We start from the raw sequence: 14,258 nt of genomic DNA, 5'->3' as shown, positions 1-14,258 counted from the left end.
CGAGGCAGGAGGGCTGAGGGCTCTGTTTAGACCACTACACCACAGGACCACACAGGATGGCTGAGGGCTCTGTTTAGACCACTACACCACAGGACCACGAGGCAGGAGGGCTGAGGGCTCTGTTTAGACCACTACACCACAGGACCACGAGGGACACACTGAGGGCTCTGTTTAGACCACTACACCACAGGACCACGAGGCAGGAGGGCTGAGGCTCTGTTTAGGGACCATGAGGCAGGAGGCTGAGGGCTCTGTTTTGGGACCACTACACCACAGGACCATGAGGCAGGAGGGCTGAGGGACCATGAGGCTGAGGGCTCTGTTTAGACCACTACACCACAGGACCACGAGGCAGGGGCTGAGGGCTCTGTTTAGACCACTACACCACAGGACCACGAGGCAGGAGGGCTGAGGGCTCTGTTTAGACCACTACACCACAGGACCATGAGGCAGGAGGGCTGAGGGCTCTGTTTAGACCACTACACCACAGGACCACGAGGCAGGAAGGCTGAGGGCTCTGTTTAGACCACTACACCACAGGACCATGAGGCAGGAAGGCTGAGGGCTCTGTTTAGACCACTACACCACAGGACCATGAGGCAGGAGGGCTGAGGGCTCTGTTTAGACCACTACACCACAGGACCACGAGGCAGGAGGGCTGAGGGCTCTGTTTAGACCACTACACCACAGGACCACGAGGCAGGAAGGAGGGCTCTGTTTAGACCACTGGAGGGCTGAGGGCTCTGTTTAGACCACTACACCACAGGACCACGAGGCAGGAGGGCTGAGGGCTCTGTTTAGACCACTACACCACAGGACCATGAGGCAGGAGGGCTGAGGGCTCTGTTTAGACCACTACACCACAGGACCATGAGGCAGGAGGCTCTGTTTAGGACCACGAGGCAGGCTGAGGGCTCTGTTTAGACCACTACACCACAGGACCACGAGGCAGGAAGGCTGAGGGCTCTGTTTAGACCACTACACCACAGGACCACGAGGCAGGAGGGGAGGGCTGAGGGCTCTGTTTAGACCCCTACACCACAGGACCATGAGGCAGGAGGGCTGAGGGCTCTGTTTAGACCACTACACCACAGGACCACGAGGCAGGACCAGGCTGAGGGCTCTGTTTAGACCACTACACCACAGGACCACGAGGCAGGAAGGCTGAGGGCTCTGTTTAGACCACTACACCACAGGACCATGAGGCAGGAGGGCTGAGGGCTCTGTTTAGACCACTACACCACAGGACCACGAGGCAGGAAGGCTGAGGGCTCTGTTTAGACCACTACACCACAGGACCACGAGGCAGGAGGGCTGAGGGCTCTGTTTAGACCACTACACCACAGGACCACGAGGCAGGAGGGCTGAGGGCTCTGTTTAGACCACTACACCACAGGACCACGAGGCACTGAGGGCTCCAGACCACTACACCACAGGACCATGAGGCAGGGGCTGAGGGCTCTGTTTAGACCACTACACCACAGGACCACTAGGGCTCTGTTTAGACCACTACACCAGGACCACGAGGCAAGGAGGGCTGAGGGCTCTGTTTAGACCACTACACCACAGGACCACGAGGCAGGAAGGCTGAGGGCTCTGTTTAGACCACTACACCCACAGGACCATGAGGCAGGAGGGCTGAGGGCTCTGTTTAGACCACTACACCACAGGACCACGAGGCAGGAAGGCTGAGGGCTCTGTTTAGACCACTACACCACAGGACCACGAGGAAGGAGGGCTGAGGGCTCTGTTTAGACCACTACACCACAGGACCACGAGGCAGGAGGGCTGAGGGCTCTGTGAGGGCTCTGTTTAGACCACTACACCACAGGACCACAGGCAGGAGGGCTGAGGGCTCTGTTTAGACCACTACACCACAGGACCACGAGGCAGGAGGGCTGAGGGCTCTGTTTAGACCACTACACCACAGGACAGGACCACGAGGCAGGAAGGCTGAGGGCTCTGTTTAGACCACTACACCACAGGACCACGAGGAAGGAGGGCTGAGGGCTCTGTTTAGACCACTACACCACAGGACCATGAGGCAGGAGGGCTGAGGGCTCTGTTTAGACCACTACACCACAGAACCACGAGGCAGGAAGGCTGAGGGCTCTGTTTAGACCACTACACCATAGGACCACGAGGGCTGAGGGCACTGCTTAGACAACTAAACCACAGGACCACGAGGCAGGAGGGCTGAGGGCTCTGTTTAGACCACTACACCACAGGACCACAGGGCTGACTCTGTTTAGACCACTACACCACAGGACCACGAGGCAGGAGGGCTGACTGCTCTGTTTAGACCACTACACCATAGGACCATGAGGCAGGAGGGCTGAGGGCTCTGTTTAGACCACTACACCACAGGACCACGAGGCAGGAGGGCTGAGGGCTCTGTTTAGACCACTACACCACAGGACCACGAGACAGGAGGGCTGAGGGCTCTGTTTAGACCACTACACCACAGGACCACGAGGCAGGAGGGCTGAGGGCTCTGTTTAGGCCAGGAATGTACCTGTGCGTGTGTACCCCAAACAGGTCTTCACCTGCGACGACGGAACCTAAAGATATTAACCAGACTCAGTGTCAGAACTTAGAAGTAGTTCTCTAGAATAGTCACCATTCTTTCTCATCAACATGTATATTCCCTTGGCTTATAGTTTATGTCCCTCCTCTCTCCTTTCTCTCTCACTCCCCTCTCTCCTCTCTCCTTCCTCTCTCCCTCCTCTCTCCTTCCTCTCTCCTTCCTCTCTCCTTCCTCTCTCACTCCTCTCTCCTCTCTCCTCTCCTCTCTCCCTCCTCTCTCCTTCCTCTCTCCCCTCCTCTCTCCCTCCTCTCCCTCCCTCCCATCCCTCCTTCCTTCCTCTATCCCTCCTCTCTCCTTCCTCTCTCCCTCCTCTCTCCCTCCTCTCTCCCTCATCTCCACTCCCTCCTTCCTCTATCCCTCCTCTCTCCTTCCTCTCTCCCTCCTCTCTCTCTCCTCTCTCCTTCCTCTCTCCCTCTCTCCCTCCTCTCTCCTCTCTCCCTCCTCTCTCCCTCCTCTCCACTCCCTCCTTCCTCTATCCCTCCTCTCTCCTTCCTCTCTCCCTCCTCTCTCCCTCCTCTCCTCCCTCCTTCCTCTATCCCTCCTCTCTCCTTCCTCTCTCCCTCCTCTCTCCCTCCTCTCTCTCTCCTCTCTCCTTCCTCTCTCCTCTCCTCTCTCCCTCTCTCTCCTCTCTCCCTCCTCTCTCCTCTCCCTCCTCTCTCCCTCCACTCTCTCCCTCCTCTCTCCTTCCTCTCTCTCTTCCTCTCTCTCTCCTCTCTCACTCCCCTTCCCCTCTCCCTCCTCTCTCCCTCCTCTCTCCTTCCTCTCTCCCTCCTCTCTCCCTCCTCCTCTCCCTCCTCTCCACTCCCTCCTTTCTCCCTCCTCTCCACTCCCTCCTTCCTCTCTCCCCTCCTCTCTCCTTCCTCTCTCCTTCCTCTCTCCCTCTCCTCCCTCCTCTCTCCTCTCTCACTCCTCTCTCCTTCCTCTCTCACTCCTCTCTCCCTCCTCTCTCCTCTCTCCCTCCTCTCTTTCCACTCTCTCCTTCCTCTCTCCCTCCTCTCTCCTTCCTCTCTCCCTCTTCTCTCCCTCCTCTCTTCTCTCTCCCTCTAGGTAATGATGAGAACAGTTGTAGTCCAGTGTTGAGGTGTCCTGCAGAATGCAGCTGTCTGGATACAGTGGTTCGCTGTAGTAACAAGGGCCTCAGCACCCTGCCTAAAGGACTGCCCAAGGACACCACAGAACTGTGAGATCTCATCTGTCTGTCTGTCTGTCTGTCTGTCTGTCTGTCTGTCTGTCTGTCTGTCTGTCTGTCTGTCTGTCTGTCTGTCTGTCTGTCTGTCTGTCTGTATGTCTATCTGTCTGTCTGTCTGATTATCTGTCTGTCTGTCTGTCTGTCTGTCTCTCTCACTCACTCACTCACTCACTCACTCACTCACTCACTCACTCACTCACTCACTCTGTCTGTCTGTCTGTCTGTCTGTCTGTCTGTCTGTCTGTATGTCTATCTGTCTGTCTGTCTGATTATCTGTCTGTCTGTCTGTCTCTCACTCACTCACTCACTCACTCACTCTGTCTGTCTGTCTAACTGTCTGTCTGTCTCTCTCTACATGTCTCTCTGTCTGTCTGTCTGTCTGTCTGTCTCTGTCTGTCTGTCTGTCTGTCTGTCTGTCTGTCTGTCTGTCTGTCTGTCTGTCTGTCTGTCTGTCTGTCTGTCTGTATGTCTATCTGTCTGTCTGTCTGATTATCTGTCTGTCTGTCTGTCTCTCACTCTCACTCTCACTCTGTCTGTCTGTCTAACTGTCTGTCTGTCTCTCTCTACATGTCTCTCTGTCTGTCTGTCTGTCTGTCTGTCTGTCTGTCTGTCTGTCTGTCTGTCTGTCTGTCTGTCTGTCTGTCTGTCTGTCTGTCTGTCTGTCTGTCTGTCCACCTGTCTGTCTGACTACCTGTCTGTCTGACTACCTGTCTGTCTGACCTCTCTCCTCTCTCTGTCTCTCTCTCTCTCTCTCTCTCTCCCCTCTCTCCCCTCTCTCATCTCTCTCTCTCTCCCCTCTCTCTCTCTCCCCCGCTCTCTGTCTCTCTCTCTCTCTCTCTCTCTCTCTCTCTCTCCCTCTCTCTCTAGGTATCTGGATGGTAACCAACTCACACAGGTTCCAGTGGAACTCTCAAATTACAAGCACTTAACACTCATGTAGGTGTCACACACACACACACACACACACACACACACACACACACACACACACACACACACACACAGTGTATGTCCAGAGTGCCTTGTTGTCTGCAGTCTGCCTGTAGCACTAACTCTGGCTGTTACGTGTTGCTTCCCCTTGTTGTTTCAGTGATCTGAGTAACAACCAAATCAGCACGTTGTCCAACTACAGCCTGAGCAACATGACAGAACTACTGACACTGTGAGTCTGCTGACTATATGTCTGGGCTGGGGGGCTGGGGGGTTACTATCCTGGTAGGGTTAGGAGTCAAATCAGCACGTTGTCCAACTACAGCCTGAGCAACATGACAGAACTACTGACACTGTGAGTCTGCTGACTATATGTCTCGTTGGGCTGGGGGGATGTGTGTGTGGGGGGGGTTTACTATCCTCGTGAGGACCAGAAGGATCAGGGGGGTGGAGGAGGAGGTGGTTTACTAAAGTTAGGGTTAGGAGCTAGGGTTAGGAGTTAGGAGTTAGGGTTAGGAGTTAGGGTTAGGAGTTAGGAGTTCGGGTTAGAATTAGGGTTAGGAGTTAGGGTTAGGAGTTAGGGTTAGGAGTTAGGGTTAGGAGTTAGGGTTAGGAGTTAGGGTTAGGAGCTAGGGTTAGGAGTTAGGGTTAGGAGTTAGGGTTAGGAGCTAGGGTTAGGAGTTAGTGTTAGGAGTTAGGGTTAGGAGTTAGGGTTAGGAGTTAGACGTTAGGGTTAGGAGTTAGGCGTTAGGGTTAGGAGTTAGGGTTAGAATTAGGGTTAGGAGTTAGGGTTAGGAGTTAGGGTTAGGAGCTAGGGTTAGGAGTTAGGGTTAGGAGTTAGGGTTAGTTAGGGTTAGGAGCTAGGGTTAGGAGTTAGGGTTAGAATTAGGGTTAGGAGTTAGGGTTAGGAGTTAGGGTTAGAATTAGGGTTAGGAGTTAGGGTTAAGAGTTAGGGTTAGGAGTTAGGGTTAGGAGTTAGGGTTAGAATTAGGGTTAGGAGTTAGGTTAGTGTTTAGGGTTAGAATTAGGGTTAGGGGTTAAGGTTAGGGGTTAGGGAACATAGGATTTTGAATCAAAATGTTTAGTCCCCACAAGGATAGTACATCAAAACTGTGTCGCATCGGCTGATGTAGAAATGGCTTCATAAATACATTTGATTTTATTTGATTGATTGATTTGATTGATTGTACTCTTGCCTATGTGTTTGTACTGTTATTTTCAGGAATATAATTACAGAACCTGAGAACCTTAACCCTAACCCTATATAGACTGACCAGGTGAAAGATATGATCAATTACAGTACCTGAGAATATAGACTGACCAGGTGAAAGATATGATCAATTACAGTACCTGAGAATATAGACTGACCAGGTGAAAGATATGATCAATTACAGTACCTGAGAATATAGACTGACCAGGTGAATCCAGGTGAAAGCTATGATCCCTTATTGATGTCACCTGTTAAATCCACTTCAATAAGTGTAGATGAAGGGTAGGAGACGGGTTAAAGAAGGATGTTTCATACCGGGGGGGGTATGGTAGTAGGATGTTTCATACCGGGGGGTATGGTAGAAGGATGTTTCATATAGACCCAGGGTATGGTAGAAGGATGTTTCATAAGTGGGGGGTATGGTAGAAGGATGTTTCATACCGGGGGTATGGTAGATGTTTCACCGGGGGGGGTATGGTAGTAGGATGTTTCATACCGGGGTATGGTAGTAGGATGTTTCATACCGGGGGTATGGTAGTAGGATGTTTCATACCGGGGGTATGGTAGAAGGATGTTTCATACCGGGGGTATGGTAGTAGGATGTTTCATACCGGGGGTATGGTAGTAGGATGTTTCATGGTAGTAGGATGTTTCCGGGGGTATGGTAGAAGGATGTTTCATACCGGGGGTATGGTAGTAGGATGTTTCATACCGGGGTATGGTAGTAGGATGTTTCATACATACCGGGGGTATGGTAGTAGGATGTTTCATACCGGGGGTATGGTAGTAGGATGTTTCATACCGGGGGTATGGTAGAAGGATGTTTCATACCGGGGGGTAGTAGGATGTATGGTAGGTAGGGATGTTTCATACCGGGGGTATGGTAGAAGGATGTTTCATACCGGGGGTATGGTAGTAGGATGTTTCATACCGGGGGTATGGTAGAAGGATGTTTCATACCGGGGGGTATGGTAGTAGGTGCCAGGCATAGCTGTTTGATTCAAGAACTTCAGCATTGCTGGGTTTTTAAAGCTCAACAATTTCCTCCGTGTATCAAAGAATGGTCCACCACCCAAAGGACATCCAGCCAACTTGACACAACTTTTGGGAAGCGTTGGAGTCAACATGGGCCAGCATCCCTGTGGAACACTTTCAACACCTTGTAGAGTCCCTGCCCCGACGAATTGAGGTTGTTCTGAGGGCAAACAGGGGGGGGCACACAATATCAGGGAGGTGTTCCTAATGTTTTGTACACTCAGTGTGTACCTTGATGTTTTGTGTTTCAGATGGTTTCTAAACTTCAACGTTGTACCAAGGCTGTCTGTAGTGTGTTTTAACGTGTCTCTGTGTGTGTGTAGAATCCTAAGCTACAACCGTTTGAGGTGCGTACCAGTCAGGGCCTTCGATGGACTCAAGTCTCTACGGTTACTGTGAGTATGCGTGGTATCTATGGAACTAGATGACCTGTCATTGTGTGTCTGTATGTTGCCATGGTAACCTGTTGTTTGTGTCTGTATGTCTCCATGGTACCGGTTGTTTCGTGTCTGTATATCTCCATGGTTAACCTGATGTTGTGTGTCTGTAGGTCCCCATGGTTAACCTGATGTTGTGTGTCTGTAGGTCCCCATGGTAACCTGTTGTTGCGTGTCTGTACGTCCCCATGGTAACCTGTTGTTGCGTGTCTGTACGTCCCCATGGTAACCTGTTGTTGCGTGTCTGTAGGTCCCCATGGTAACCTGTTGTTGCGTGTCTGTAGGTGTCTACGGTAACCTGTTGTTGCGTGTCTGTAGGTCCCCATGGTAACCTGTTGTTGTGTGTCTGTATGTCCCCATGGTAACCTGTTGTTGTGTGTCTGTAGGTGTCTACGGTAACCTGTTGTTGCGTGTCTGTAGGTACCCATGGTAACCTGTTGTTGCGTGTCTGTAGGTCTCTCCATGGAAACGACATATCTGTGATACCGGAGGGAGCTTTCAAAGACCTGGCCTCGCTCTCTCACCTGTGAGTAACACAAACGCATGCACACACCACTCATTGATGTCTATACAACAACGACAAGCCACCTGGGTCTGATCACTTGGATGGAAAATTACTGATAATTAGTCATAATTAATTAGGATAATATAGCGGACGATATTGCCACTCCTATTGGCCAACTGTTCAACCTAAGGCTATAGGAAAGGGTGTTCCCTCAGGCCTGGAGGGAAGCTGAAGTCATTCCGCTACCTAAGAATAGTAAAGCCCCCTTTACTGGCTCAAACAGCAATCAGCCCGTTAAATCGTGTTTGAACAGATACAATGTTTGTTTTTTTCACAGTAAACAAATGAACAATATATTTTCAGCTGACAGGGTAGGATATTCATCAAGGACAGCACTTACACAAATGACTGATGATTGTCTCAGAGACATTTATAATAAAAAATGATTGTGGGGGCTGTTTTGTTAGACTTCAGTGCGGCTTTTGACATTATCGATCAATGTCTGCTGCTGGAAAAACATATGTGTTATGGCTTTACACCCCCTGCTATAATGTGGATAAAGAGTTACCTGTCTAACAGAACACAGAGGGTGTTATTTAATGGAAGCCTCTCCAACATAATTCAGGAAGAATCAGGAATTCCCCAGGGCAGCTGTCTAGGCCCCTTACTTTTTTCAATCTTTACTAACACGGGGCGGCAGCGTAGCCTAGCCTGGTTGGACTAGTAACTGAAAGGTTGCAAGACCGAATCCCCGAGCTGACAAGGTACAAATCTGTCGTTCTGCCCCTGAACAAGGCAGTTAACCCACTGTTCCTAGGCCGTCATTGAAAATAAGAATTTGTTCTTAACTGACTTGCCTCGTTAAATAAATAAAAGATAATGAATTGCCACTGGCTTTGAGTAAGGCCAGAGTGTCTATGTATGTGGATGTATGTGGATGACTTAACACTATACACGTCAGCTACTACAGTGACTGAAATGACTGCAACACTCAACAAAGAGCTACAGTTAGTTTCAGAATGGGTGGCAAGGAATAAGTTAATCCTAACTATTTAAATAAATAAATATTATATAATAAATAATTATATTAAATATTTAAAAACAAAAGGCATTGTAAAAACATTTCACAGAAAGGTTGAAAGTCAATATATCTAAAAAAATAAAATGAAAAAAATAGTTTTTAACGGGGTGTGTTTTTTTTTACCCTCGCAGGTGTCGTCTCCTTTAGACATGAGCTCGTCGTCCGAGCAGATGTTGAGCACGTTAACCAGCATCTCTGTCACCTGTTGTATTCGGCGGATGTGACAAATTACATTTCATTTGGGGCAAATCATTCACTGAACCCTAAAACTCAACTAAATATTGTAATGAATGATGTGGAAATTAAGCAAGTTGAGGTGACTAAACTTCTTGGAGTAACCCTGGATTGTAAACTGTCACTGGTCAAAACATATTGATACGACAGTCACTAAAATGTGGAGAAGTCTGTCTTCTTAACTTCTTAGAGACCCTTCCCGCTCGAATCCCGTTAACGGGATTGATTTGACAACATCCAATGAAATTGCAGTGCGACAAATTCAAAAACAGAAATACTCATTATAAAATTTAATTATAAAAACAAATAAAACATACATGTGTTACACATCAAAATGAAGATTAACATCTTGTTAATCCAGCCGCTATGTCAGATTTCAAAAAGGCTTTACGGCGAAAGCAAACCAAGCGATTATCTGAGGACAGCGCCCCGCATACAATCACATGAAAATCAGATTTCAACCAGGCAGGTATGCGACAAAAGTCAGAAATAGAGATAAATGCCTTACCTTTGAAGATCTTCTTCTGTTGGCACTCTAAAATGTCCCAGAAACATCAGAAATTGTTATTTTGTTTGATAATTTCCTTCTTTATATACAAAATGTCCATTTATTTGGCTTGTTTGATTCATAAATACACCGGTCCCGACATGACTACAAAGGATCTAATAAGTTACATGTAAACTTGGCTTGACACTCTCAAAGAACAGACCTACTTCCTCATTTCTCAAAAGAAAAACATCAACCAATTTCTAAAGACTGTTGACATCTAGTGGAAGCAATAGGAACTGCAACCAGGTTCCTATTAAATAGAAAACGAAAGGAAAACACAGTGACCTCAAATTCCTTTTGATGGTTTGTCCTCGGGCTTTCGCCTGCCAAAAAAGTTCTGTAATACTCACAGACATTATTTTAACAGTTTTTAAAAGTTTATGCAAATATATGCAAATATATGCATATCTGAGTAGCAGGCAGTTTACTTTGGGCATGCTTTTCATCCGGACGTGAAAATACTGCCCCCTACCCCAAAGATGTTTTAACAACACTATCAACAAGGCAGGTCCTACAGACTCTAGTTTTGTCGCACCTGTTCCGTCGTGTGGTGCCACAAAGGACTTAGGAAAATTGCAATTTGGCTCAGAACAGGGAAGCACGGCTGGCCCTTGGATACACACAGAGAGCTAATATTAATAATATACATATGGCACAAAGTGGAGATTGACTTTTATGTTGAAAGCACCGTGCTGTCTTTTTGAACTACTGGCACACAGCTCAGACGTACCCCACAAGACATGTCACCAGAGGTCTCTTCACAGTCCCCAAGTCCAGAACAGACTATGGGAGGTGCACACGAGGGATCCATAGTAAATACTAAAATTAATACACACACTGAATGGAATGTATCACAATGTTAAGTGTATGTGTGTGTGTGTGTGTGTGTGTGTGTGTGTGTGTGTGTAGGGCTCTGGGGGCCAACCCCCTGTACTGTGACTGTAGGATGCAGTGGCTGTCTGACTGGGTGCAGAGTGGGTATAGGGAACCGGGTATCGCCCGCTGTGCCGGTCCTGGAGACATGACAGACAAACTACTGCTGACCACACCGTCCAAGAAGTTCACCTGCACAGGTAACACACACCTTACACACACACACACACCTTATACACACACATCTTATATACACACACACAGACAAACACACACTTACAAACACACACACTCACACACACTTGCAGAGTGCTCTTAAAGGAGACCACCAGTTGCCATAGATATTGTTGTCCACCAACTAGTGGACTAAAAATACACACAGTCTCTAAAGTTCATTATTAAAACATTAACAGTCTCTAAATTTCATTATTAAAACATTAACAGTCTAAAAGTTCATTATTAAAACAATAACAGTCTCTAAAGTTCATTATTAAAACATTAACAGTCTCTAAAGTTAATTATTAAAACAATAACAGTCTAAAAGTTCATTATTAAAACATTAACAGTCTCTAAAGTTAATTATTAAAACAATAACAGTCGAAAAGTTAATTATTAAAACAATAACAGTCTCTAAAGTTCATTATTAAAACATTAACAGTCTCTAAAGTTCATTATTAAAACATTAACAGTCTCTAAAGTTCATTATTAAAACATTAACAGTCTCTAAAGTTAATTATTAAAACAATAACAGTCGAAAAGTTAATTATTAAAACAATAACAGTCTCTAAAGTTCATTATTCAAACATTAACAGTCTCTAAAGTTCATTATTCAAACATTAACAGTCTCTAAAGTTCATTATTAAAACATTAACAGTCTCTAAAGTTAATTATTAAAACAATAACAGTCTAAAAGTTAATTATTAAAACAATAACAGTCTAAAAGTTCATTATTAAAACATTCAAAATGTCTCGTCCTTTTTATTAACATATGCGTAATATTTTCCTGGTTTGATTGACGACATTGTAGACGTCCCCGGGCCTTGTGGTCTTCTCGTGCCAGGTAAAGTAGCCAATCACATCCGAGTACAACCCCCTTGGTCCCGCCTCCCCAAGTCCCTTCAGCCAATCCCAGCCCAGTGCCTGATCCCTGACCTCTGACCTGAATGCTCCTCTCTCTCCTCTGTCAGTCCCAGTGTGTAGACCTCCATACTGTTATGAACCAATCAGCCTCCAGTATGTAGACCTCCATACTGCTGTTATGAACCAATCAGCCTCCAGTATGTAGACCTCCATACTGCTGTTATGAACCAATCAGCCTCCAGTGTGTAGACCTCCATACTGCTGTTATGAACCAATCAGCCTCCAGTATGTAGACCTCCATACTGCTGTTATGAACCAATCAGCCTCCAGTATGTAGACCTCCATACTGCTGTTATGAACCAATCAGCCTCCAGTATGTAGACCTCCATACTGTGTATGAACCAATCAGCCTCCAGTGTGTAGACCTCCATACTGTTATGAACCAATCAGCCTCCAGTGTGTAGACCTCCATACTGTTATGAACCAATCAGCCTCCAGTGTATAGACCTCCATACTGTTATGAACCAATCAGCCTCCAGTGTGTAGACCTCCATACTGCTGTTATGAACCAATCAGCCTCCAGTGTGTAGACCTCCATACTGCTGTTATGAACCAATCAGCCTCCAGTGTGTAGACCTCCATACTGTTATGAACCAATCAGCCTCCAGTGTGTAGACCTCCATACTGTTATGAACCAATCAGCCTCCAGTGTGCAGAATAGGGCTCTGGTCTAAAGTAGTGCACTAAATAGGGAATAGGGCTCTGGTCTATAGTAGTGTACTATATAGGGAATAGGGCTCTGGTTTAAAGTAGTGTACTATATAGGGAATAGGGCTCTGGTCTATAGTAGTACCACTATATAGGGAATAGGGCTCTGGTCTACAGTAGTACCACTATATAGGGAATAGGGCTCTGGTCTATAGTAGTGTACTATATAGGGAATAGGGCTCTGGTCTATAGTAGTACCACTATATAGGGAATAGGGCCCTGGTCTATAGTAGTACCACTATATAGGGAATAGGGCTCTGGTCTATAGTAGTACCACTATATAGGGAATAGGGCCCTGGTCTATAGTAGTGTACTATATAGGGAATAGGGCTCTGGTCTATAGTAGTGTACTATATAGGGAATAGGGCTCTGGTCTATAGTAGTGTACTATATAGGGAATAGGGCTCTGGTCTATAGTAGTGTACTATATAGGGAATAGGGCTCTGGTCTAAAGTAGTGCACTAAATAGGGAATAGGGCTCTGGTCTAAAGTAGTGCACTACATAGGGAATAGGGTGCCATTTGGGACAGAAAACTTGTGCAGGACTTTGTCTCTGTGTATGTAGGTATGTACAGTATGTTGTACTGTGTGTATGTAGGTATGTACAGTATATATTTGTGTTGTACTGTGTGTATGTAGGTATGTACAGTATATACTTGTGTTGTACTGTGTGTATGTAGGTATGTACAGTATATATTTGTGTTGTACTGTGTGTATGTAGGTATGTACAGTATATATTTGTGTTGTACTGTGTGTATGTAGGTATGTACAGTATATATTTGTGTTGTACTGTGTGTATGTAGGTATGTACAGTATACAGTGCCTTGCGAAAGTATTCGGCCCCCTTGAACTTTGCGACCTTTTGCCACATTTCAGGCTTCAAACAGAAAGATATAAAACTGTATTTTTTTGTGAAGAATCAACAAGTGGGACACAATCATGAAGTGGAACAACATTTATTGGATATTTCAAACTTTTTTAACAAATCAAAAACTGAAAAATTGGGCGTGCAAAATTATTCAGCCCCCTTAAGTTAATACTTTGTAGCGCCACCTTTTGCTGTGATTACAGCTGTAAGTCGCTTGGGGTATGTCTCTATCAGTTTTGCACATCGAGAGACTGAAATTTTTTCCCATTCCTCCTTGCAAAACAGCTCGAGCTCAGTGAGGTTGGATGGAGAGCATTTGTGAACAGCAGTTTTCAGTTCTTTCCACAGATTCTCGATTGGATTCAGGTCTGGACTTTGACTTGGCCATTCTAACACCTGGATATGTTTATTTTTGAACCATTCCATTGTAGATTTTGCTTTATGTTTTGGATCATTGTCTTGTTGGAAGACAAATCTCCGTCCCAGTCTCAGGTCCTTTGCAGACTCCATCAGGTTTTCTTCCAGAATGGTCCTGCATTTGGCTCCATCCATCTTCCCATCAATTTTAACCATCTTCCCTGTCCCTGCTGAAGAGAAGCAGGCCCAAACCATGATGCTGCCACCACCATGTTTGACAGTGGGGATGGTGTGTTCAGGGTGATGAGCTGTGTTGCTTTTACGCCAAACATAACATTTTGCATTGTTGCCAAAAAGTTCAATTTTGGTTTCATCTGACCAGAGCACCTTCTTCCACATGTTTGGTGTGTCTCCCAGGTGGCTTGTGGCAAACTTTAAACAACACTTTTTATGGATATCTTTAAGAAATGGCTTTCTTCTTGCCACTCTTCCATAAAGGCCAGATTTGTGCAATATACGACTGATTGTTGTCCTATGGACAGAGTCTCCCACCT

General features: G+C 46.5%; 1 protein-coding gene across 1 annotated transcript in view; it reads left to right on the top strand.

The window, feature by feature from the left end:
• The window catches only part of slit2 (slit homolog 2 (Drosophila)), a gene marked incomplete at its 5' end in the record, with an annotated part of 104,222 nt that overhangs the window by 38,625 nt on the left and 51,339 nt on the right, over nt 1-14,258 (top strand). The window contains 6 exon segments of the mRNA XM_042315932.1: nt 3,635-3,767; nt 4,644-4,712; nt 4,867-4,938; nt 7,275-7,346; nt 7,843-7,914; nt 10,668-10,831. Of these exon segments, the coding sequence (XP_042171866.1) occupies nt 3,635-3,767; nt 4,644-4,712; nt 4,867-4,938; nt 7,275-7,346; nt 7,843-7,914; nt 10,668-10,831 (582 nt within the window).

This window comes from Oncorhynchus tshawytscha, unplaced genomic scaffold, assembly GCF_018296145.1.
Source record: "Oncorhynchus tshawytscha isolate Ot180627B unplaced genomic scaffold, Otsh_v2.0 Un_scaffold_14120_pilon_pilon, whole genome shotgun sequence".
NCBI classification, from domain to species: Eukaryota; Metazoa; Chordata; class Actinopteri; order Salmoniformes; family Salmonidae; genus Oncorhynchus; species Oncorhynchus tshawytscha.
The sequence above is the reverse complement of the archived record's forward strand: the minus strand, read 5'-3'. Positions and strand labels throughout refer to the sequence as shown.